Source organism: Arvicanthis niloticus, chromosome 25 (assembly GCF_011762505.2).
Source record: "Arvicanthis niloticus isolate mArvNil1 chromosome 25, mArvNil1.pat.X, whole genome shotgun sequence".
NCBI lineage: Eukaryota > Metazoa > Chordata > Mammalia > Rodentia > Muridae > Arvicanthis > Arvicanthis niloticus.
In genome coordinates, this window is record NC_133433.1 from 36,440,611 (window position 1) to 36,468,347 (window position 27,737).

The following is a 27,737-nucleotide window of genomic DNA, read 5'->3' on the forward strand; positions in this document are numbered from 1 at the left end:
TGAGAAAATGCCTTATAGCTGGATCTCATAGAGGTATTTCTTCAACTGAACTCAACTCTGATTTCTCTACCTTGTATCAAGTTGACACACAAAACCAGGCAGTATGATATACAATGAAATTTTATTTTATTTTTACCTTCAGCTTCTTGTATCCTCTCATTCTCTCATTGGAACATTTCATCTCAAAAAAGAAAACTTTTGCTTTCATAATTGTGTCTATGTGTGTGTGTGTGTGTGTATCTTTATATGTATGTGTGTGAATGTGTGTAGGGAGTGGGGGAGAAAAAGAAACTGAGAAAGAATAAGTCCATTTAAAAAATAGATATACTTCAAGAAATGGTATAGTACTTGAATCAACCTAACCAAAGAAGTGAAAGACATCTACAATGAAAACTTTAAAATATTTAAGAAAGCAATATACCAGAAGATGGAAAGGCCTTCCATGCTCATGAATTGAGGTAGGATTATGTTGTGAAAATGGTCATACTACCAAAAGCAAAGTTACAGATCCAGTGTAATTGCAATGATTTGCAATGCCGTTATTTACTGAAATAGAAAAAATAAATTTACAAAGAATCACAAATGACTGTATAGCCAACACAATCCTCAACAATAAGAATACAGCAGAGGAATCATCACACTTTATTTGAAGTTATAGAACAGAGCCATAGAATGAAAGCACTTACATAGGTTGATGGAGGATGATAGAGAATCCAAATAACTACTTGTTATTGGACAGAAAACAGAAATATACATTGAAGTGATGGGAAATATATATAGAGAGGAATGAATGCATATGTTTTCCCCAACATAATATTTTGATTTCATATAATGCATCCAAATCACACTTGATCCCCATTCCTCCTAGATATACCTCACATCCTTGTGCCCCTCAAAAAATAAATAAATAAAAACTGCACCAGGAAAAAATTTGTGTTGCGAACATACTCATTGGAACATGGTCAAACTCCTTCCTAGATGCCATACCCTTAAAGATAACTGAGGTCCCCTCCCCCAACCACCCCAGAAGCCATCAACTGTGAAAGACTACACTTTAGCATCTTATCACAATTTTTAAAGACTGTCTTCAATGGCTTCTTGTCTTGTCTCTTTCTTGTTTTTTTCAGGGAGGTGGGGGGGGCGGGGAGAGGAGACGTTGTTGCAGAAGCCTTTAACATCTCTCATTCTCAATTAGGAGTCAGGAGCACAGACCACAGACATCCACACAGCCTCCTCATGCATCATGGAAGATGGACAATAAACTATGAACACTAACATGTCCCCTAGTGGTAGGGCATGATCTCAGGAGGAAGCCCAGGGGCAGCATGGTTCACAGACATTAACATGGACTCAGGCAGCAGCCAATCCACATCCACATGTATGCGGTGGTAGGATGGACCAAGGACCAATATCACCAACATAGTCTCAAGTGACAGCAGACCACATATACCAATATGGCCTCATGTTGTAAGATTGTGTTGATGGTAAAGCACCTCCCTCACTCTCTTCTCTTCCTGTGATATGCCATCATCTCTTAACCGCTCCTTATAACCCCCAGGAGCAACATAGCCTATGGGAATCAACACAGCCTATGATTATAGCATGGATGACAGACACTAGTACAGCCCCAGCTGTAGCTTGCATCACATATCCAGTACATAAATATGGCCTCCAATAGCAACACAGACAATGGAGGTTTTTTGAGAAAGCTCAATCAGAAAATGAACTTTTCTCCATCTCAAAAATCCTTCCACTGCTTAAAGCCAGTGATATTGTGGAGCTTGTTAGCATGTTCAGGGGCAGAGCCTGCTCAAACTCCAGGTTGCTGCTCACCATGCTAACCCTACTTGACAAGACATGCTCCCCTGTCAGCAGGCCTCATTCTGCTGCATGCACACTGTTCCATTCCAATATCTGTTCTACCTCTTCATCATAATTTTATTCATTGAAGTGGCATTGCAAACTTCAGTATGTCAGTCTCTGATTTCTAAAGTACCATAAATACTGGAGGTTGTTTAGAGTTATCGTGGATATCTTGTTGTATGCCAGAGTCAGAGTGCTCCTTTGGCTGGGCAGGGCATTGGGCCAGGATCATGAGAGGTTCAGGCTACTGCACATTTCTCTGCCCTTAGTGAAGGCCTTCCTGATGCTTTACATATATGATCATCCCAGCTGGTATTATTGGATGGCAATGCTGTATGGCCTGCAGTCTGTCCTGCAGTCTGGGTCCACTGGCCTAAGCATTCTAGTGGATTGAGGACTCACACCATGAGTGCAGTGGATGCTGGAGGCCATCACTATCTTGAATAGACCTTCAACTATTTTTAGAAGATTCTGATAATCAAAATTACATATATTCCAGGGTACACTTACTTGAAATATAGCCATTCTCTCCAACGCTCTCTTCTGGGTTCCTCAGGCAGGGCAGTGCTATGAATCAGTATTGGGTTCTGGCTACAGCTATAACAACAGCAGAGACAGCAAGAGCAGAAGGGGCCACTAGCTTGGAGGCAGTGTCTCTCATTCATGCACTGAGCCCTGCATGGCTTTAGCAACGTGTCACCTGCTATCTGGTGTAGGATACCTGGAGCTCAGGGTGTGATGAAACTCAACTCTGACTCTGCCCATAGCCTCCGTAGGAGCTCTGTATGCCACAGCCATCTTGGCTCCATCCTCAAATGTAGATCTTTATCTCTCGGTACCAAAATAAATCTGCAAGCTTATCAAAGTCCTCAATGTTAGACCTTAAATGGTGAAACTTCTAGATGAAAAAGTGGGGAATGCACAAGATATAGGCACAATAACAACTTTATGAACAAGATTCTAGTCACCCAGTAAATAACAAGAATGGAGTGAACCATATGAAATTAGAATTTCTGTATAGCAAACAAAACTGTTAAGTGAAGTGAAACTTCTGGGGGATCAGTAGCACTGCCTTCTTTCTGTCCATGCATTAAATCATATCAACTCCTTTGAGGATTCTCTCTCCTATTTTTATATCTTAATTTTTACTAAAGTCAAGTCATAAAAATGCCTAACAAATGTTGTGTCATAGTATTTGGGGTCATAGCCTGTCTCTCTTTCCCAGCTGTTGAGATTAATACTTTTCTGAGTTTGTTGTGGTCTTATGTTTCGTCACACACAGATGAACTTAATTATGAGACTCTAGTTTTATTACTAGATAAGAAGTAAATGTAACTGTCACTGAATTGTTACAGGGTGGTCAGTTGTAGTTTGTGTTGTAATTCTTATCAGTTGGTACTGCTATAGCAGGCATAGCAGTCCCCTTTCTAGTACTGTGCCAAATGTTGCTTTTTAGCTTCATGTTCATGTAACTCATTTTTTTTTTTACCTCAAAAAGCTTGAAGGAGACAACCTTATGAAAATATCCTTACCATTCTCATTGCCTGGGCTATGACATACTGGGTTTGATCTCTGTCCAGAGGTGAGGGTTTGGCCCTGCTGTGGCATGCTCATGCCTGGTAGGTCACATACATCATACTGGCCTTCACCCTTACCTCAGGAAGATCGTATCGGACATGATGTATTGTGTCCTTAGTGGTTTCAGGAAGGATTTTGCTGTCCTCTGTGGTCAGTACATTCTTTCTCCTTTTTGATTATATCCATGCTACACCTCTCTGCTTCCCAAACCTGTCCTCCACTCCTTCCTTTTCTTTCCTTTCAAATTTCTTCCACCAAATTTGTTTTCTGGAACCTTCTTCTCAGAATGAACAACACCTCTGTGAGATTTCCAATGTGCTCTTGTCTTTGGAGGACAGAGCTTAGGGACTAAACCTCATACTTCATTTTATTCAGGGCTGGGAAACTGGAATTTGTTCTATGAATCCTGTCAGGTAGCTATAGTCTGAGTTCATATTTATTTACTTATTATTTTACTTCTGTCATTTTTTGAGTTATTCCTGCATATAACTGTGGAGTATTTTACTTGAATTTATTGTCATATAATACACATATCATCACTACAGTTTAACTTCTGGTCTATAGAGACATCACATGATCTCTTCATTTGTATAGTCTACTCATGATATCCTCAGCTGTCTTTGGAGTAGAAATGATTATCCAGAGAGATTAGATGAGGGAACTAAGTCTTATAAAATTTAAAGAATTTCTCATACCTTAAAGCCAGCAAGAAAGTGCTCTGAATTCCACTCCCAGTATTACTCTCTTCCTAATATTAAGTTTGAACTATTTTTTTTACCACTGGAGACAATGGCCACTGTCTAGTGTATTTTACATTATACCTGACCCTGAGCCCTTAACATATACCCATTTCATAAACATCTGAGTGACTATGAAAGCAATAATTCACACAGGTTTAAAAATAGTTGTATTCTAAATTTAGGCAGACTCCTCGGTATGTTTAGAAAATAAACAACCTCTCTTCTCATTTCTGTGAATAAGTGAAGATTGATTTGGAATAATTTTGGAAGCTCTACTTACCTTACACTTTCTATCATCTATTAATTTGATTAGATGCTTTATGGAGTCTTAAGATATGAATTATTTCAAGGGAGTTTGTGGCTAATACATATGTTTATAAACATGATTTAACTACTGTCACTATGAAATTGTTCTTCCATGTCTTACCAAACATCTTTTAGTACTAGGGTTTTCTTCAAGAATTTCTGTATTGAAATTCAAAGCCCACTGTGAGGTCTTCAGTGTGATAGAAATAGTTCAAAGTAACATGTAAATGTGAGGCCTTTGTTAAGATCATAAAGATTTGATGATCTTATAGGCAGAGTTACTGAACATCAGAAGTTCTATGAGCAAAGGAAGTAGAGGCTACATACATACTCATCCTGCCACCCACCACACACACACACACCACACAAGTACACATATGCACACATACACACAGATACACACACATGCACACATACACACAGATACACACACATGCACACACATGCACACATACACACAGATACACACACATGCACACATACACACAGATACACACACATGCACACACATGCACACATACACACAGATACACACACATGCACACATACACATTTATCATTAAAATAAATTTTATGAGAAAAGTAATAATATGAGGCCTGGATAATAAATGTGATAAAAGAATGAGTAATGTTTTCTTAATTTCTTAGAAGCCTGCTTTCCTTTTAAGAGACAAGTAATTAGGAACCTGTCTGCTAGCATAACTCTAAGAAGATTTATTTTCATAGTAAATTTTAAGTTTTATTTCCCTAAAATATGAGTTGATATTTACCCTAGACTCTTGTATGAACAAAGCAGCTTTATGCATGAGAGAAACCTCATTTTCATTAAATAATTTTATTAGCTTGTTGGGAGTTTCATACTTGTTTCGATAATATCTGCCTACCCTCAACTAACTCTTCCCAGATCACTTGCCCCCTCCAGTTTTGTGCCCTTAAAAAAACACTGTTGATTTGTGCTGCTTAAATATTCTTGTATATATACACTCCCACTAACGCATAATTGACTATCTGAAATGATACTCTTAGAAACAATGTTTCCTCTCCCTGTACCTATCAATTGCCAATAACTGTGTGGTACTTGGTGTCCAACTACCTTCTTCATGCTAAGAGTGGTGTTCCTAGGGTTTGTACTGGTCTTGCGCATGCTTTTGCAACCACTATGGGTTTATATGTAGATCTGTTCTTCTTTGTTCAGAAGACACTGTTTTCTTCTAATTACCTATTGCCTCTGGCTTTTATACTCTTTCTGTACCTCACTCATTTTCTCAAAGATCCATGACCCTTGAGAGGAAAAGACTGCACTGACTATGAAATGAGCCATTTGGGGTTAAGCATTTTTTAAATATGTATTTTGGCCAACTGTGGGTCTCTGAGTTAAGTAGTATATACTGAAAGCGAAGTTTTGTGACAAGGTTTGAGAGATACATTAATCTTGGGTATAACTATGTAGTCATTAGAAGTTGGTTTAATACTATGTTAATTTAGCAGAATACTATAAGTTGGTGTTTCCCTAGGGTATATGAAATTTTTATCCATAGTTTCTTATCCTGATATATGTATGTATCAGGTTTGGATTACAGATTCTGGATTAAGACTTAAATCTAACCAGATTGTGGTTGCTTACTCGCATACCAGTACTGAACCAGGGCTTGTTTTGTCAGGCAGCTCATTATTGTAGCTTGTGAATTCACATTTGGGTAAGACCGGTGATCATTTTTCTCTTCCGGTAGTGTGCATAGCACCTTCCAGAATCAGTGAGTGGTAGAGACTAATGCAGACTCTCACACAGGAGGCAGCTCAGGTAGGAGGAGCAGTGCTGAGTAACAACAGTCTTGAACTCGGGGAACAAGGGCAAGCCATCAAAGGAAAGGAAACCATTTGACTTCAATCAAATAATCAACAGAAAATAACTACAACTGTATTATCATGGTGAGGTTTAGGGTATTATTTCCATTTACAGTATGTCTTCAAAATCTTCATAGAGTATAATGGATATTTAGATTTTAATATAAGACTGAGAAACAAAGTGACAGACATAGATTCTTGTTGAAGTGTACCTTGAAGTAAAAGACTAGTTTATAACAGAAGAATAAAGTGCTGTACCGAAACATATAACATAATGGAACTAGCCCAAGAATGAATGATGCTGCAAATAGGTTGTTTTGGGTTTCTGTTTATATGGTATATTATATGGGAGGTGGGGTGTAGGAAGGAAGTTATGATGTGCTGAGAGAGAGAGACAGAGAGAGAGAGAGAACAACATACTTTTGATAGAGAAATGACAGGCTGGCAAGGCAGAAAGTGGACTTTTCATCTTTATGACTGGAGTCTAGGGAGGAAGGCTAATGAGTGCAGGTCGGTAGCATGGCTTTGTTATGTAAACTACATGATAGTACGCAGAACCATATCTGGAGTTTTCTGTACTGGTCTAATGTAGTTCTCCAAGGGGAAGGTGGAAGCAGGATGCATTCTGGCCTTATGAATTGATGTTACATTTGGCAAATTGAAGGAAGGCAGAGAGTCTTTTCCATATGCTTCTGCTAGCTTTTTATTCAGTTTAGCCATTCTCCAGTCTGTGGAGACGTGTTCTCCTCTCCCACATATTTCCTGTACTTACTCTCATAACCAAGCCAGCAATTCCAAAAATTGAGACTTATTGAGAATTAGTGTTGGATTTCTAAAATGGGTAGGACATGCTTCTAATCTACTCTACTAGGTATTCAAAACATTGTTAATAGGCTTTACAACCATATTTATAGCAATTTATATAGTTCCACAATACCCATTATATATCTTAGTTTTAACTTATCCATTAAAAATATGTCAGTGGAAGTTTTATCTTACATTGGATAGAACATGGTCTTTAGGGTAAGAGAGATGGCTCAGCAGTCAAGAATGGGTACTGCTCTTGCAGAAGACCCGAATGCATCCTCTAACACCCACTCTGGGTGGCTTAGAACTTGCTGCAATTGCTCCATGGAATCTGATGCACTCTTTGACCCTACAGTCATGAATATGCACCAGCACAGCAGAGAGATATATTGTCAAACACACACACACATTTCAAAAATATATTTTATAAAGAAATAAAAAAATCTCATACTTGAATACACATTTCAGCTACTGAGTAATTAAACTAATACAGGCCAAGTTTCTCTGTTTTCACCTAACACTCTCCATGTGGTATGGCTTCTGACTGATATATTTGATACTTTCCATCTGCCTCCTCCAATTATAGAACTTCTTGTCAAACAATTTCACAAATATTTAATGGAGATTGTGTTTCCTCAAGTGTTGTGAAAGAAATTTGCCTTACCTTACCATTTTCTTTATCTTTTTCCTCCTCTTGTAAATACCCTGATAGATCCTCCTGAGCCCTTTTCTTGGGCTTCCATGGACTTCATGGCTCAAATCTCAAAGGGCATGCAGCTGGTCAAAATGCGTGGCCCAGACATGCAAGTGGGGGGTAGAGAGAGACAGAGAGAGAGACAGAGAGAGAGAGAGAGAGAGAGAGAGAGAGAGAGATCCTACCATTTCTATAGAATGGTTTTTCAGAGAAGGGAATAAGTAGCTCGAACTGGGCTGAAGCTCTTAATCTCTCAGGATCTTGGCCAGAGGGCCACACCAAGATACCAGAGTGATGCTTCTGAGTTCCCTAACCATGAAGAGCACATGTAAAGTATGAACATCTTGAGACCTTTGGGAATGTGCACATGGAAAGACAGAAGGAGAATTGCATTAAGAATGGTGTGCACAGAAGCTTGGCTGACATTTTGAAACTGTAAATTCTAGGGTTTTGAGAAACTTATACCTTCAGGAATAAAACGAGGTATTAGGAGTTGAAAGTATGTGTATCAATATGTGTTCTTTGCACATGAGAACATTTAAGTTTTATATTTAATTTCTACTATTTCATCCATTTTGTATATTTGAAGGAGATAATTTTGTAAAGCAAAATCCATTCTTCCAAAAGATTTCATCACACACATACACCAGCACTACATCTTGTCTAACCTCTGATTCATAGTTTGCTGCCAATAGAGCCATGAATTTGCTGAGTTCATGTTTTTCTTCTCACTGAAAACCAGTTGCTGAAAAAGACATTTAGCTGGGCACGTCAGTTTATGTTTGTAATACCCTCTTGAAACAAGAGGATTGGCAACTTGGGCTAGAGAATTACCCAAAATATAAAAGAAAATAAAGAAAATGGCATCTTTTTACAGTGATTATCAAAATAGTATGAATATAAACTAAATATTAATGACCTACAAATGTTTGTTAGCTAAAAAAATCTATTTTTATATAAATCTCACCAAAAGAATTTCATTTTTTTCCCTAGAAGAACAAAGCTAGAATTCAGAGTAGAGACAACAGGTTTCCAAAAGCCTCGTTTTCTGAAAGCAGTGTTGTTGTTCTGTGTAGCCTCATGGCAAAAACTCCTGTCTTAGCCACCAAACTCCCAGCTCATGTCCCTCCTCATATACAAAGAAGCAGAGGATACATCCCTCTTATGCTTGCCTAGGGAAAGAGGTCAGAGACTCTCTGCAAAATTAATGGAAGGTGAAAAAATTCACCAAAATTAAACCAAAGTAAAATCAACAGCAGCAGCAGCAGCAACACAACAACAACAACAACAACAAAAAACCAAAAACATAAAGAACGCCATAATAATTTTAGAAGTAAATAGGAACAAAAAATACATAGAAAAGAGAATGCCTAAAAAAACAGAAAACCCTAAAAAACAACGTTTGATTTGTAGAACTAAGTTTAAATTTCAAAATTCCAGTGCAATTATTAAGTTGTTTCTTATGAGTGAACTGAAAAATGAAGGGTTTTTCTATAACTCTCTAAAGAATACATTCAGTCAGTCATGTATAAAGACAGGGGTACATTTTAAGGAATGTATCACTGACACAATACATACACACACACACGCACACTCACATGCACATGCATGCACCTGCACATACACACATTCACACCATAATTACATAATAAAACAGTTACTTATTTTCAAAAACTTTTTATTGTCTATATTCACTGTTGGTAACACAATCTCATGGGACCATCTCAGTATTCATCAAAACATTGTCATGTGCTGTACTACTCTATCAAGTACTCTATTACTGAATTATTGGTAATTACAGTGTATTTAATGAATGTTTAATAATATCTAGACACATATTATTTTAGATTTTGTCGAATAATGTTAAATATTACCGAAAAGAATATTTAAGTGACATAAGCTACTACATCATCCAGGTGCCTCTGCACAGAAACCCAGGGGGATGGTTATACAAGTATATACTGATTTGAAGGAATTGATTTATGAAATTGTGAGTTCTGACAAGTATAGGGACATCTCCAAGTTGGAAGAATAATTTTTAAAATTTTATTTCAGTATCCTTTTAAGGGTGTGTATATGTAAGAATCACTGGGAGTCAGTTCTCTCCTTTCATGATACAGACCCTGAGGATCAAAGTCAAGTTGGCAGTCTTGGAGGCACCAGCTATTACCTTCTGAGCTACCGCAACTGTCCAGGCTAGAGACACGTGAACAAACACTGAGGCCACATATTTAGACAAGTACCAAGAAAAATTACTTTTCAACATCAATTGTCTTTGAGTTTGCCTTCTAAACTGCAATCATCCTTTGTCTAACTCATACTTTGGGAACACACATTTCTCTCTCTCTGCCATTCCATCACTTCATCTTCCCTGCATTCATCACTTTCCTCCTCCTCCTGCCAACCTCTTCTCATTTCTCACCCACCCTCCTCTTCATCCTTCTGTTCCTCCTTACCCCATGTCTTTTCTAATTTTCCTTGTTGCTGATTTTCTTTCCCATCATGTGAGCCCAAAGATTACATAATAGCTTCTATTCTTATAAATAAATAAAAAGGCTAAGGGCCATCCTTGAAGCTCTTCTCATTGGAAGAAAGCCTCTCCTTACTCTCTGACAAGGATCTGCTGGATATGGGTGGTAGTGCTGCAGCTGTTTAATTTTATGTGATGTCTGTTTACAGTACAAAACCAAGCGTAAATGTGGCCAACATCATCATAGTGCGCTCTTCATGAGGCTACAGTTCACATGGAGAAGGCATTGAGGTATTATATCACAAACAAAGAACATGGACTTTTGAGCTTCTTTATCATGTAAACTATTCATGTCTACCAGGTTTTTGTGAGCCTGATAAGAGTATTGCTATCCACATCCAACTGTTTAACCTAATGGGGATGATAATACTCAGTTCATGATAGGTTCTTAGGGTATATGTACACTTAGTAGCTCACTAGCAAACCTTCAGTCTGTGCAAGTTACAGTAATAGATCAACAAGTGTTTCTCAGAAAAAAGTAATTGTTCATTTAGGACAGGAGGTTTCACTTTAAATGCTAGTCCTAGGAGTAAATTGATTCTTGGAGCCGAACAAACACCCCATAGAGCAGTGGCTCTCCATCTTACGTCAGTTTTTTAAGGCCATCATATTTCTGATAGTCTTAGGAACTAAGACACTGCTCAGTAGCAAAATTACAGTTCTGAAGTGGCAAGAAAAATAATTTATGGTTGGGGGGTCACCATAACATGAAGAACTATATTAAAGGGTTGTAGAATTAATATGGTTGAGAATCACTGCCTTACAGTAATATGAGAGAGAGAGAGAGAGAGAGAGAGAGAGAGAGAGAGAGAGAATAATTGATTATTGAAAACTCCCAACAAAAGGGACCCTAAGGCATTGTTCAGCTCCCCTGTATATAAAAGGCTACTTACAGCAACTTACTGTTTACCTTTGGAAGAATATGGTGCCATTCCTCACACACTGGACTCCTTGAAATGTCACCAGAGTATGAGGCTCTGAATTTTTTCAGACTAATTCCTTAACTTCAAAGATACAAATATCTTAACAGTAACTTTATTGTTTGTGTTTGATACTTCTAACTCACTAGATCTAAGTCTTATATCTCCTGAATTATAATAGAGCAGTGTGGTGTCTTGTATAATGGGAAGGTAATCTTTACTTTTCTAGTCCTTCATGGTGGCAGTACTTTGCCTCTGGGACAGTCTTCTGCCAGGTACCAACCATTACTCCACCTTCCTGGGAGTTAACATGGGCATTAAGAAGTAGAAGGCAAAGAATTAGAAAAGAAAACAACACATTGGAGAAATCTAAGCACATTTTCTCTGCTACATGATTAGGTGATTAGTGATGTCTCTAATTGGAAGGGTAATAATTGTGTGGTACTTTGTGCTCTTGTCCCCAGTAATCAATAGCTGTAATTTAATTATGAAACAGTTAGTAATACTTTTAGTGGAATTGCACTGGTACATGTCTGGGTATTTCTCATCATTGTTAAGTTCTTTAAGCATAAGGAGAGTATGAGAAAGTGTTCAGCTAAGAAGAGGAAGCTGGGAAGATCAATGGAGTAGATGCAGCGTGGTGCCTGGGGTGGAATTCGGGAGTAAAGAGGAGCCGCTGAAAGAAACAAAGGAAGTATTAATAACACTTCATTTAGTTAGCAATGGATCAGCCATTTCAGGAAATATAATAAAAACACCATGTTTATGGAAGATATTAATAATAGATGAATGTATTTGTCTAAATAGGAATCTGCTAATTTCAAATTTTCCCTATAAGCTCTACAACCATTAAAGTTTATGTAATAAAAACCAAGAAGTTTTAGAAGAGTCAATGTATTTTAATCATTTTAAAATTTATAATCACTAAAAATAGCTTTATTACAAATACAACATGATTGCATACTAATTAAAATGCTTGGCAATCTACACTAATATTCTTTTCTGAGTAAAAATATGAAATTATTATCTAGTGTTTTGATGAAATATAGTGAAAGACTTGAATTTTAAAAAGCAAGACCTGCACTCCTGCCAGAGAAGCAGGTATGCTAACTGTAGAACTTCAGATTTCCCCCCATTCCTCCAAGACCACTCTCCTAGTCTCATCTCAACTCTGCAGCAGAACACCTGCAGCCATTTCCCAGATTTTTGGTGAACCTCGAAGATCTTCACATCCTAAGCATCATTCATTCTCTTACTCCTTGCTTTGTCAAGGCCCCACCCCCACGGTAACACATGCCACTCCAGTCAGGAAAGCAGGCAGGTTAGCTGCAGCCTTCCTTCCCCTCCTGTACCCATCTCCAATAGATTTCCCAAATCTTCCCTTCCAAATTCCCTCCCCCCACTCACTGCATTGTCCCAGTGCCCACCTCCAGCAGGCACTCCCCAGGAACCCACAGACCATTCTAATCAGGGAAGCAATCAGAGTAACTGCAGATCCTCAGGTTCTCCCCAGCTTCTCCAAATCCAATCCTCCAGTCTCATCCCCAGCTCTGAGGCAGACTTTCTAATGTGACATTAGCACTTACTCTGCCACCATTCCCAGTGGACTGACTAAGAAAATCCTTGTGTAATACTCTGCTCTTCTCCCTCCTGTGAAGCACTTCTATGGCCACAAGTTCATACCCATTTAAGTCTCAGGATCAAATACTCAGAGACACATTTTATCTGGAACTCTCATTGCACACATGTATTATGACCCAAGATGATTTTTCTACAGGCAACAAAGACAGTCCTAAGAAGCAGAGAAAAACCAGAAACCAGAAAAACAAAAACAGACAAACAAACTAACAAGCAACCTAATCAACAAAGACAAGGCAAGATATCATCACTTAGAATTACAATCTTCATAAATTAGGGTGTTTAAACACCAGGGTAAAACACAATCAATAATAGCCAGAACAGCATATTTCTACTAGGGTCCAAGAACACCACTACAGCAGGACCTGAATATTCTACCATTCCAGCATAATAAATAACATAAAGAATAATATTATATACTCATCAAAGGGAAACAACAATGAAAGACATTTTAATTTTTTGTATTAACTATTTTATTTACTGACATTTTAAATGTTGTCACCCTTCCCAGGCCCTTCTCTAGGAGTCCCTCACCCCATCCCTCCTCACCTTCACCCCTAAGTGGGTACTCCCCCACCCACCCATTCACTCCCACCTCATCCCTCTAGCATCCCCCTTCTCTGAGGCATCAAGCCTCCACAGGACCAAGCACATCTCCTCCCACTGAGGCCAGACAAGGTAGACCTCTGCTACATATGTAACAGGAGCCAAGAACCAGCAAATTTATGCTCTTTGGTTGGTGGCTTAGCCTCTGGGAGCTCTCAGGGATCCGGTTTGTTGATAATATGTTCTTCCCATGGGGTTGTATTCCTCTTCAGCTCCTTCAGTTCTTCCCCTAACTCTTTTATTGGGGTCCCTGGGCTCAGTCCAATGGTTGGCTGTAAGTATCTGCATCTGTCTCAGTCAGGTGCTGGAAGAGCCTCTCAGAGAATAGCCACCATGGCAGGCTCCTGTCCAAAAGCACAACATTATATTATAGTGTTGGGATTTGGTACATCCACATGGGATGGATCCCAAGTTGGGACCCTCTCTGGATGGCCTTTCCTTCAGTCTCTGCTCCATTATTGTCCTTGAATTTCTTTGGGACAGAAATAATTCCAGGTAAAAAAATTTGAGATGGGGGTGGTCCCACCCCTCAATTGGGGGCCTTTTATATTTACTGGAGGTGGTCTCTTCAGGTTACATCTCCCCATTATTGGGCATTTTAGCTAAGGTTATCCTCACTGGGTCCTGGGAGCCTCTCTCTGAAGTCTGGAACTTTCTGGAGATCACCCCTGCCCACTACCCCATGCTGCTGCATAATGTTATACATTCCCCTGGTGCTCTGGGCTTCTATCCTGTTACCACTCACACCTGATCCTGCTCCACTTTATTCCCTTCTCTTGCCTCTCCTACTAATGTCCCTCCCTTCCTCTGCCTCCCATGATTATTTTGTTCCCCCTTCTAAGTGAGATTGAAGAATCCACATTGGGCCTTCTTTATTGTTAAGCTTCATATGGTCTGTTAGTTGCATCATAGGTTTTGAAAATTTTGGCTAATACCCACTTATGAATGAGTACATACCATATATGTCCTTTTGGGTCTGGGTTACCTCACTGAAGATGATATTTTCTACTTCCATTCATTTGCCTACAAAATTTATGATGTTCTCATTTTTTTTAATAGCTGAATAGAATTCTGTTCCATAAATGAATCACATTTTCTATTTGTTGAGGGTTATCTGGGTTGATTCCAGCTTCTGCATATTACAACTAAGGCTGTAATAAACATACTGGAGCATGTGTATTTGTGATATGGTAGAGCACCTTTTGGGTATATGCCCAGGAGTGGTATAGCTGGATCTTCAGATAGAACTATTTTCAATTTTCTGAGGGACCCCTAGCATGATTTTCAGAGTGGTTGTACTAGTTTGTGATCCCACCAGCAATGGAAGAGTGTAACTTTTTCTTAGATCCTCACCAGCATCTGCTGTGGCCTGAGTTTCAAACTTAGCCATTCTGATTTGTATTAGGTGGAATTTCAGGGTTATTTTAATTTGCATTTTCCTGATGTCTAAGGATGCTGAACATGTCTTTAAGTGCTTCTCAGCCATTCCATGTCCCTCAGTTGAGAATTCTCTCTTTAGCTCTGTAGTCCATTTTTAATTGGGTTATTTGGTTTTCTGGAGTCTAACTTCTTGTGTTCTTTGTATATTTTGGATATCAGATGTAGGGTTAGTTAATCTGTAGATTTCCCTGTTGTCTTATTGACAGTGTCCTTAGCCTTAAAGAAACTTTTCAGTTTGAGGTCCCATTTGTCAGTTGTTGATCTTAAAGCCGGAGCTTTAATTCATTCTATGAAGCCACAGTTACTCTGATACCTAAACCACACAAAGACCCAAAAAAGAAAGAACTTCAGAACAATTTCGCTTATGAATATCATTGGAAAAATACTCAATAAAATTCTCACATACTGAATCCAAGAACACATCAAAAACAACCATTTACATTGATCAAGTAGGCTTCATTCCAGTGATGCAGGGATAATTCAATATATGGAGTTCATCAATGAATGTAATCCACTATATAAATAAACTCAAAGAAAAAAATCATATGATCATCTTATTAGATGCTGAAAAAAGCCTTTGACAAAATACAACACCCTTTCATGTTAAAAGTCTTGGAGAAATCAGGAATTCAAGTACTCAACATAATAAAAGCAATATATAGCAAACAGTCAACATGAAATTACATGGAGAGAAACGTGAAGCAATCCCACTGAAATCAGGGACAAGACAAGGCTGCCCACTGTCTCACTACTTGTTCAATATAGTACTTCTAGTACTAGCTAGAGGAATTAGACAATAAAAGAAGTTCAAATGGATACACATTGGAAAGAAAAAAAAGTCAAGATATCACTTTGTGAACGATATGATAATATACATGAGCAACCCCCAAAATTTAACCAGAGAACTTCTACAGCTAATAAAAAAAATCAGCAAAGTGGCTGGATATAAAATTAACTGAAACAAACCAATAGCCTTTCTTTATACAAAGGATAAATAGACTGGGAAAGAAATTAGGGAAACGACCTCTTTCACAATAGTCACAAATAATACAAAATAATTTGGGGGATCTACCCAAATGGGGGAAAGATCTATATGATAATAACTTCAAGTCTCTTAAGAAAGAAATTGAAGAAGATCTCAGAAAATGGAGAGATCTCCCATGCTCATGGATTGGCAGAATTAACATAGTAAAAATGGTTATTCTACCAAAAGCAATCTACAGATTTAACTCAATCCCCATTAAAATCCCAACAAAGTTTTTCAAAGACATGGAAAGAGAAATTCTCAAATTCATCTGGAAAAATGAAAAATCCAGAATAGGGAAAACAATTCTTAACAATAAAAGAACTTCCAGAGGACTTACCAACCCTGACCTCAAGTTATACTGCAGAACAAAAGTGATAAGAACTTCATGGTATTGGTACAGAGACAAACATATTGATCAATGAAATAGAATTAAAGACATTGAAATAAGACCACACACTTATGGACACTCAATCTTTGACAAAGAAGTCAAAAAATATACAATAGAAAAATGAAAGTATCTTCAATAAATGGTGTTGGTGTAACTGGCAGTCTGTACGTAGAAAAATGAAAATAGATCCATATTTCTCGCCTTGCACAACACTCAAGTTCAAGTGGATCAAGGACCTCAACATCAAACCAGATACGTTGAATGTAATAGAAAAGAAAATGGGAAAAAGCCTCAAACTCATTGGCACAGGGGGAAAATTCCTAAGCAGAACTCCAATGGCTCAGGCCCTAAGATCAAGAATTGATAAATGGGACCTCATGAAACTGGAAAGCTTCTGTAAGGCAAAGGACATAGGCAATAGGGAGCATCAACAACCTACAGATTGGAAAAAAAATCTTCATTAACCTCACATCTGATAGAGGGCTAATATCCAAAATATATAAAGAACTCAAGAAGCTAACCACCAAGAAACCAAACAACCCAATCAAAACAAAAAAATGGGGTATAGTACTAAACAGGGTATTCATGACAGAGGAACCTCAAATGGCTCTGAAGCACTTAAAGATATGTTGAAAGTACTTAATGATCAGGGAAATGAAAATCAAAATGACCCTGAGACTCCACCTTACACCAATTAGAATGACTAAGATCAAAACCTCCGGTGACCAGCTCATGTTGGTGAGGATGTAGAAAAAGAGGAACACTCCTCCATTGCTGGTAGGATTGCAAACTGGTACAACCACTCTGGAAATTAACCTGAAGGTCAATCAGAAATCTGGAAATAGATCTACCTGAAGATCTACCCAGCTATACCACTCTTAGGCATATACCCAAAAGACGCCCACCAAGCCACAGGGGCATGTGTTCCACTATGTTCGTAGCAGTCACATTTGTGATAGCCAGAAGCTGGAAACCACCCAGATATCCCACAAAAGAAGAATAGATACAGACAATGTGGTTCATTTGCACAATGAAATAGTACTCAGTTATTAAAAACAAGGACATCATGAGTTTTGCAGGCAAATGGATGGAACTAGAAAATATAATCCTGGGTGAGGTAACTCAGACCCATGAGGACATGCATGGTATGTACTCACTAATAAGTGGATATTAGCCAAAAAATACAGAATATCCAAGATACTATCCACAGAACTCAAGAAGGCTAACAAGCCCAAGGACCCAAGTGAAGATGCCTCAATCCCACTTGGGAGGGAGAAGGAAGTAATCACAGGAAGTGGGAATGGAGTGACAGACCCAGATGGGAAAGTGGACAAGAAGGGGAAGAGCAGAACACAACACAATCATGTATTGGGGTTGGGGACAAGAGTGAGGGCTACCAAAAAAAAAAAAAAAAAAAAAAAAAAAAGGGAAACAGTTCCACCTTGGGATTTAAGAGGTAGGGACCCTCTAGAATGTACCAGAGACCTGGGAGGTGGGAGACTCAGGATTCCAGGGAAGAACCTTAGATAAAATGCCCTACAGTGTGGAGAGGGAACTTGTAGAGTCCACCTTCAGTAGAAAGACAGGGCATCACGTGGTGGGATAGGGTTGCCATCCCATAGTCAAAAACTTTGACCCAAAATTGTTCCTGTCTGAAAGAACTGCAGAGAAAAAAAAAGAAGAAGAAAAGAGAGAAGCCTGAGGAAAAGGAGGTTTAGTGACAGGCCCAAATTGAGATCCAGCTCAGGGGGAGGTCTCAAGGCCTACCACTATTACTGAGGCTATGGAGTGCTCACAAAGAGGGGCCTAGCATGACTGCCCTCTGAAAGGCACAACAAGCAGCTGAAAGAGTCAAATGCAGCTATTTACACCCAACCAATGGACAGAAATTGGTGACCCCTGTGGTTGAATTAGGGAAAGGCTGGAAGAAGATGAGGAGGAAAGCAACCCTATAGGAAGACCAGCAGTCTCAACTAACCTGGACCCCTGAGATCTCTCAGACACTGAACCCCCAACCAGGCAGCATACACCAGCTGATATGAAGCTCCTAACACATATACAGCAGAAGATTGCTGGGTCTGAACTCAGTCAAAGAAAATGCACCTAATCCTTGAGAGACTTAGGGCCCCAGGGAGTGGGGAGTTCTGGTGGGGTTGGCTGGCAGGAGCATCCTCTTGGAGACAGGGTGAGGAGAAGTTGTTGGGTATAAAACATCTGGAGGGTAGACCGGGAGGGGGATAAAGTCTGGACTATAAAAAAAGATTAAAGAATTTTAAAAAATGAAAAGGAACACAACAAAGAAAGCTGAATAAACTAGAAATGAAAAGAAAAAAATCGAAGAATACCTCACAAGATAGAAAGATCTCCCATGCTCATGGATAGGTAGGTAGGATTAACATAGTGAAAATGGCCGTCTTACCAAAGCAATCTACAGATTTAATGCAATCCCCATCAAAATTCCATCTCAATTCTTCACAGAGATGAAAAAAGTGATTCTCAACTTCACATGGAGCAACAAAAAACCCAGGATAGTGAAAACAATTCTCAACAATAAAAAATCTTATGGGAGAATCACCATCCCTGACCTGAAGCTGTACTGCAAAACAATAATGATAAAAAACAAAACAAAACAACAACAACAACAAAACCCATGATATTGATACTGAGACAGACTGGTGGATTGATGGACTAGAATTGAAGACCCAGAAATAAATCCACAAACCCACACAACTATGGACATTTGCACTTTGATAGAAAAGCGAAAACTATACAGTGGAAAAAAAGAAAGCATCTGTAACAAATGGTGCTGCTCTAACTGGCAGGCTGCATATAGAAGAATGCAAAATGTTCTATATTTATCAGCTTGTACAAGGATCATTACCAAGGGGATCAAGGACCTTCACATAAAATCAGATACACTGAATCTAATAGAAGAGTAAGTAGAAAATTGTCTCAAATACATTGGTACAGGGGAAATTTTCCTGGACCTTTTAATTCCAAAGATCTGTGCTCTCCAAAATAAGGGCAGCCAATTTTGTAAAGGAATCAGTTCAACAACTTAAACCACACATTGACCCTCACAGACTGATTGTAGTGTGAGAATAAATTTTAGGTAGCAGCCTGAAAGATTCTTAGGTTTGGAGTTTCAATTTACACTCAAGTGTTAGCTGCCCCTGGGGTGCATTCCAAGGGCTTGAATAAACATTTCAAAAGCACAAAAGACCCAAGATAGAGGCAATAAAACCCCTGGGTAAACGGAAGTCACTTCAAAGGAATTCTCCCAGGAACAAGATACATATGTAAAAAAGGATAGCTTGGTTGTAAATTGAGGGCTAGATAGAAACCAGGTTTGAGAACGGATGTTTGAAATCTCTTTTATTGTCTAAGAAACAATCTACTGTCTCTGTGAACTTTGTATATATACCATCCTTTTTGGTCACTCGGGGTTCCTCTTTCTCGATTGAGGGTGAGGGACCCCGGTGCACCGGCTACTGTTATTCCAACTATTCATCAAATAAATCTCATGCGATTGCAGCGACTCCCTTCCGTGAGTATTTCTGAAAGAGCGCTTCCCGTGGGTTTGGGTTTAGATTCTTAGAGTCCAACATTTCTTGGAGGTCCCACCGAGATCCGCTCTCTCAGACCCCACGGGGTACAGGGGTCGGAGGTTTATTTCGCTCGAGCGTTTGTGTGTGATCTTTGTCTAAGTCTCTGTGTACTGTGTCTGTGTGCCCTGGCAAGGGCGGTCTGTGTAGCTTGGTTTTTTTATGCTTGTGGCAGGAGCAGGAACTGAGTTAGCCACGGAGAGCAGGACCCTGGGAGAGGGTCCGGACCCTGAGAGAGGGTCAGGTTGTGGAAGCAGTACGATAGACGTATCAGCATACTGCAAGCCACAGTTCCCTGGGGACGCCCAGGGTTCGATTGTGTGAGAGATAGGGTCTAGGAAGACCCTTCTCTGTGTGAAGGTGGTTTTTTTTTTACCACAGCCGCCTGGGGCGGTGTCAGTTGTGCTCTCGTGGCAGTATATCCGTGTCTAATTCTGTCTGTGTTGTTTGTGATATTTGTTGGACTGACGAACCATTATGGGACAGACGCTAGCTACCCCACTATCTTTGACGCTTGACCACTGGTCAGAAGTTAAGGCTAGAGCTTATAGTTTGTCAGTAAGAGTGAAGAAGCAGAAATGGCAAACCTTGTGTACATCAGAATGGCCATCTTTCCAAACCGGGTGGCCACCAGAAGGATCCTTCTTCTTAGAAAAGGTCAGACGGGTAAAAGAAAGAGTCTACCAGAGGGGTCCCAGTGGACATCCTGATCAGATCCCCTACATAACTGTCTGGGAAAACTTGATTCTCTCTCCCCCTTTGTGGGTCCGCCCATTTGTTTCACTTTCAGGCCCATTGAAGACCGAGGTACTCGCTCTAAAAGACGGAAACGAGGAGATGAAGGCCTCACATCCCGTGAGAGAAAAAAAGATTTTAACCACAGACACTGACCACCTCTTGTTAGATCCTCCTCCCCCTTATCCACCAGTACCCCAAGCAGCTGCGGAACAAGGAGGCTCTGCCTCAGCAGGGGAACCGGGAGTTGTAACAGCAGCTGCCGGACAAGGAGGCTCTGCCTCAGCAGGGGAACTGGGAGGTGTGACAACAGGTACAGGACAGGGAAACTCCGAGGAGCAAGGGAGTACAACCTGGGTGGAACCCTCGGCCCCCTTACTTCACCTGGAGGAGGGAAGCCTAGAGGGTCCGGCAGCTGGGACTCGGAGTAAGAAGGTAGTGTCTCCTGACTCTACTGTCTTGCCTCTGCGGGCGTATGGACCCCCTGATGATCAAGGGAACCAGCTTTTCCAGTATTGGCCTTTCTCATCAGCAGATCTTTATAATTGGAGAACTCACAATCCTCCTTTTTCTGAGGACCCCCAGGCCTTGATAGGCCTAATTGATTCCCTTCTTTTCTCTCATTGGCCCACCTGGGATGATTGTCAACAGCTCTTGCAGGTACTCTTTACAACCGAGGAGAGACAGCGTATCCTCTTAGAAGCCAGAAAAAATGTTCCCGGGACAGATGGCAGGCCCACCTCCTTGCAAAATGAAATAGACGCAGCCTTCCCGCTGACCAGACCAGATTGGGATTTCAATACAGCAAATGGTAGGGAGCACCTCAAAATCTACCGTCAGACTCTAATGGCGGGGCTCAGAGGAGCCGCGAGACGGCCCACAAATTTGGCCAAGGTAAGGGAGACAATCCAGGGTCCTGCTGAATCCCCCTCAGCCTTCTTAGAACGGCTGATGGAGGCTTTTCGGCAATTTACACCCTATGATCCAATGTCTGATGAACATAAAGCTACAGTGACAATAGCTTTCATTGACCAATCAGCCAGTGATATTAAGAGAAAGTTACAGAAGTTAGATGGATTACAAGATAAATCTTTGAGGGATTTAATACAGGTGGCTGAGAAAGTGTACTATAACAGGGAGACTGAAAAAGAGAAAAAAAAAGAGAAAGCAGAAAGAGCAGGAAGCTAGGGAACTAGAGAAAGAAAAGAGACAGAAAAAGAATTTGACTAGAATTTTGGCCACAGTAGTTAGAGAAAGTCGAAGGCCAGGTGAAAGGGTACCGGGCAACCGAAGGAGGCCTTTAGATAAAGATCAATGTGCCCATTACAGAGAAAAAGGACACTGGGCAAAAGATTGCCCGAAGAAAAGGGGGGATAGACCCCGCCGAGCTCGAGAAGAAGCCCCAGATCACAAAATACTGGCTTTGGGTGAAGACAGTGACTAGGGAGGACGGGGTTCGGATCCCCTCCCCAAGCCCAGGGTAACCTTGAGAGTGGAGGGGAAGCCCACCCAGTTCTTGGTGGATACTGGGGCTCAGCATTCAGTCCTTCTACAAACTTCGGGCCCATTGTCTAATAAAAAGTCATGGGTCCAGGGAGCTACTGGCAATAAACAGTATTCATGGACCACCCGAAGGACAGTAGACCTTGGTGTGGGCCGGGTGTCCCACTCATTCTTAGTCATTCCAGAGTGCCCCTACCCTCTCCTGGGCAGAGATCTACTTACAAAGATTGGAGCACAGATTCATTTTCTTCCAGAGGGCCCCCAAATAAAAGATAGACAAGGAAATGTGTTACATGTGTTGACTGTAAAACTCGAGGATAAATACCGCCTCTTTGATCACTCAAAAGATAATCCCTGCGATATGGACTGGTGGCTGAACCAGTTCCCCCAGGCATGGGCGGAAACCGCAGGGATGGGTGAGGCTAAAAACCAGCCAGCGGTCCATATAGAGCTGAAGGCCTCAGCCACTCCTGTGGCAGTACGCCAGTATCCAATGAACAAAGAAGCCCGAGATGGGATTAGACCTCATATTCTCAGGTTGTTAGATCTCGGAATACTTAAAAAATGCCAGTCAACATGGAACACGCCTCTGCTTCCCGTACGAAAGCCAGGCACCAACGACTACCGACCAGTACAAGATCTCCGTGAGATAAACAAACGGGTGACAGACTTACACCCCACAGTACCAAATCCATATAATTTGTTGAGCTCTCTTCCCCCAAAAAGGACTTGGTACACTATATTAGATCTTAAAGACGCCTTCTTCTGCCTCCGGCTAAGTCCGAAAAGTCAACCCATCTTTGCTTTTAAATAGAAGGACCCAGAGACAGGAATATCTGGGCAATTAACATGGACTCGGCTTCCACAGGGGTTCAAGAACTCCCCTACCATCTTCGATGAAGCTCTACACCGGGATCTCGCCCTGTTCAGAGCAAAAAACCCCCAGGTAACCCTTCTTCAGTTCTTGGACGACCTGCTTCTGGCCGCTCATGATAAAGACACATGCCTCGATGGAACTCGTCGATTACTAACTGAACTGGCGAAACTGGGTTACAGAGCCTCTGCCAAGAAGGCCCAGATCTGCAGAAAACAGGTCAGTTATTTGGGGTATCTGCTAAAAGATGGGAAGCGATGGCTGTCAGAAGCGAGAAAAGAGACTGTACTTCACATTCCCCCACCCTCGAATGCCAGACAAGTGAGGAAATTCTTGGGGACAGCAAGATTCTGTCGATTATGGATCCCAGGATTCGCTGAGATGGCAACACCCCTCTATCCATTGACCAAAAGTGATAGACCATTTGAGTGGGGAGAAAAAGAACAGGCTGCTTTTGACTCCATCAAGATGGCTCTAATGTCAGCCCCTGCCCTGGGACTTCCTGACGTGTCCAAGCCCTTCCACTTATACGTGGCGGAAAATAGAGGGGTAACAAAAGGGGTCCTAATGCAGAAGCTGGGGCCCTGGAAAAGACCAGTGACATACCTCTCAAAGAAATTAGACTCTGTAGCAGCTGGGTGGCCTGCCTGCCTGCGAATCGTGACAACAGTTGCGACCCTAGTCAGAGATACTGATAAGCTGACCCTGGGGCAAGATTTGGTGGTGACTGCTCCCCATACATTAGAGAGTGTGGTCCGCCAGCCTCCCGATCGTTGGCTCACTAACGCCCGAATGACTCACTATCAGACTTTGTTACTAAATTCAGACAGGATCAGTTTCACTCCAGCCACGGGGCTAAACCCAGCCACCCTGCTGCCAGACTCGAATATCGGAGCACCAGTTCATGACTGCCAGCAAGTGCTTGCAGAGGCACACGGCTGGCGAAAGGACTTGAGCGATCAGCCTCTGGCGGATGCGGAGGTAACCTGATATACTAATGGTAGCAGCTACCTTGAAAACGGAAAAAAGAAGGCCGGGGCTGCAGTGATAGATGGACAAAAGGTAATATGGACACAAACACTACCCGAAGGCACCTCTGCCCAGAGGGCTGAGCTAATAGCGCTAACAAAAGCCCTGGAACTGGAAAAAGATAAAAAGGTTAATATTTACACAGATAGTAGATATGCCTTTGCTACAGCCCATGTCCATGGGGCTATCTACCAGCAGCGAGGCCTCCTCACGTCAGCTGGAAAGGAAATCAAAAATAAGACTGAGATTTTAGCGCTACTTGAGACATTACATCTGCCCTTTAAAGTGAACATCATCCACTGCCCCGGCCACCAAAGAGAGACCTCTGCGGTTGCAAAAGGAAATAATATGGCTGACAGAGAAGCGAGGAGAGTAGCGGGTGAAACGATTTTTGCTATGACTGTGACAAAAAATAAAGCCGAACCCACACCTCCATTTCAATATACAGCCCAAGATTTAGCCTTAATGACTGAAATTGAGAAGGAGTTTGATAAGGACTTGAGAGTGTGGAAAACCCCAGCTAGAAAAATAATTCTGCCCCAAAAAGAGACAGAGGAGATGGTAAAACAGATGCACCAATAGACTCACCTTGGAGTTAAAAAACTTGTGGCTACTATGTTAAACACCAAATTCCACGTACTTGGGCTAACACGGTTGGTTAAAAATATTGTACACGCATGTGTACCCTGTCAAATGGTAAATGCCTGCCAAACCAAAGTTGAACCTGACAAACGCCTCCGAGGGAACAGACCCGGAACTTACTGAGAAATAGATTTTACAGAGATCAAGCCTGCCAGATATGATAATAAGTACCTCCTAGTGTTTATAGATACATTTTCCGGATGGACAGAGGCGTTCCCAACAAAGAAAGAGACAACAGCGGTGGTGGCGAAAAAGATCCTAGAGGAAATCTTTCCACGATTTGGGGTACCTAAGATAATTGCCTCGGACAATGGGCCTGCCTTCGTTGCCCAGATAAGTCAGGGAGTGGCCAAATATCTGGAGATTGATTAGAAACTTCATTACATTTACAGACCCCAAAGCTCAGGTCAGGTAGAAAGAATGAATAAAAATCTAAAAGAGACCCTGACTAAATTATCCATGGAGTCTGACGGTACAGATTGGGTGGTGCTCCTTCCTTTGGCTCTCTTTAGGGTTAGAAACACCCCTTCAAGGTTTAACTTAACTCCATTTGAGATCCTATACGGGGCTCCAGCTCCTCTGGCTACCATAAATAAAATAACTAGACTTACTTGTCATGATAACAGTGATTTATATGCTAGATTAAAAGGACTCCAAACAATACAGAAAAAAGTGTGGACCCAGCTGGCCCACGCCTATGAACCAGGGACCCCAGAGACATCTCACAGGTTCCAGGTCGGGGACTGCGTCTACGTCCGACGGCACCGCGCCCAAACTTTGGAGCCACGCTGGAAGGGACCATTTCTGGTGTTGCTAACCACTCCCACTGCTGTGAAGGTTGATAGAATATCGACTTAGATCCACGCCTCTCATGTAAAACCAGCTCCAGAGGGACCATCGCCTAAGTGGACACTCCGACGCACTCAAAACCCGCTCAAGATAAAGATCCAAAGACAGACTGTAGCTGACCAACATGATTCCACCTGAGGTACTCGTGGTTTGGGCCATGATCTCAATTTTCACAGAAAGGTCTAGACTAGCCCTTAAAAATAACCCCCATGCCCCCCAGAAGCTAACGTGGGAGGTCCTCTCACAAACCGGAGATGTTGTTTGGTCTATTTCAAAGACAATAGCCCCATTTACCTGGTGGCCTGTGCTCACTCCAGATATCTGCCAGTTGACTGCAAGATTATCAACATGGGACCCCTTATAATCCTATTTTTTTTACTCACCTTTGGCCCTTACATTATTAACCATTTGATTAAATTTGTCAAAGAACGAGTTAATACTATACAAGTACTCATGCTTAGACAGGAATATCATGCTGTACACCCAGATGATGATTCATAATTCCAAGATTAGAATTTAACCATAAAAAAAAAAGAGGAAGAATGTGAGAATAAATTTTAGGTAGCAGCCTGAAAGATTCTTAGGTTTGGAGTTTCAATTTACACTCAAGTGTTAGCTGCCCCTGGGGTGCATTCCAAGGGCTTAAATAAACATTTCAAAAGCACAAAAGACCCAAGATAGAGACAATAAAACCCCTGGGTAAACGGAAGTCACTTCAAAGAAATTCTCCCAGGAACAAGATACATATATAAAAAAAGATAGCCTGGTTGTAAATTGAGGGCTAGATAGAAACCAGGTTTGAAAACAGATGTTTAAAATCTCTTTTATTGTCTAAGAAACAATCTACTGTCTCTGTAAACTTTATATATATACCATCCTTTTTGGTCACTCGGGGTTCCTCTTTCTCGATTGAGGGTGAGAGACCCCGGTACACCGGCTACTGTTATTCCAACTATTCATCAAATAAATCTCATGCGATTGCAGCGACTCCCTTCCGTGAGTATTTCTAAAAGAGCGCTTCCCGTGGGTTTGGGTTTAGATTCTTAGAGTCCAACAGTAGAACACTTCAGTACTCCACTGTTGCCAAAAGATGGGTCATCTAGACAAAACCTAAACAAAGAAATAATAGAACTAGCTGACATTAGAAACCAAATTGTCCTAAGAGATGTTTACAGAGCATCACAAGCAAACAAAATGAACATACAATCTCAGCACCTCATAAAACTTTCTCCAAGTTGACCACATACTTGGACACAAAGCAAGCCTCAACAGATATTAAAAAAATTCAAATATCATCATGCATCCTATCTGACCTCAACAGGTTACAGCTGCACATCAACAACAAACTCACAGAAATGGAGCAACTTTCTAGTGAATAAAACATAGGTCATGACAGAAAGGTTTTAGTATATTGAAGAAAAATAATAAAAGAAAATATCCAAAGTTGTGAGACACATTGAATGCTGTTTAAAAGTATATTCATATCACTAAGTCACTACATTAAAAATAAATTGAAGAGATCTCATACTATCAACTTAATAGAACACCTGAAAGCTCTATAGCAAAAAAGAAGAAATCACCCATAAAAAGAGTAGATGGTGAGAAATAATCAAACTCAAGGCTACAATCACTCAAACAGAAACAAACAAAGCAATACAAGGAAACAATGAAAGAAATTGGTTTTCTGAGAAAATTTAAAGATTGTCAAACTCTTACTCAAATTAACTAAAACATGAAGGGAAAAGAGCCACACTGATAGAAGTAGGGAAGAAAAGGGGTAATTAATAATACCGAGGAAAGACAAGGAATCACAGGGCATACTTGACGAAACTGCACTCCACCAAATAGAAATATCTAAAAGAATGGGATAATTTCTTAATAGGTACTATTTAGCACAGTTAAATCAACATCAAATAAACAATTTAAACAGACTAATATTCCTTAGTAAAATAGAAGCAGTAATTAAACAAACAAACAAAATGCTCAGGGCTAGATGGCTTTAGCATACAATTCTACCAGACATTCAAAGAACAGTTAATGCCAATTCTTCTAAAGTTGTTAAACATAATAGAAACAGAAGAAACATTTTCCAGTTCATGTTATGAAGTCATATTGATG

The 27,737-nt window shown here is 40.6% G+C and overlaps 2 protein-coding genes across 3 annotated transcripts in view; both read left to right on the forward strand.

Annotated features, from left to right (window-relative positions):
- Positions 1-27,737, forward strand: part of Sntg1 (syntrophin gamma 1) — a 728,479-nt gene that overhangs the window by 348,107 nt on the left and 352,635 nt on the right. The gene's annotated exons all lie outside the window — the stretch shown is intronic.
- On the forward strand, positions 20,465-21,910 carry LOC143438363 (uncharacterized). Its single transcript, XM_076923962.1, has one exon. It carries the CDS (start codon positions 20,465-20,467, stop codon positions 21,908-21,910), a length of 1,446 nt encoding a protein of 481 aa, XP_076780077.1.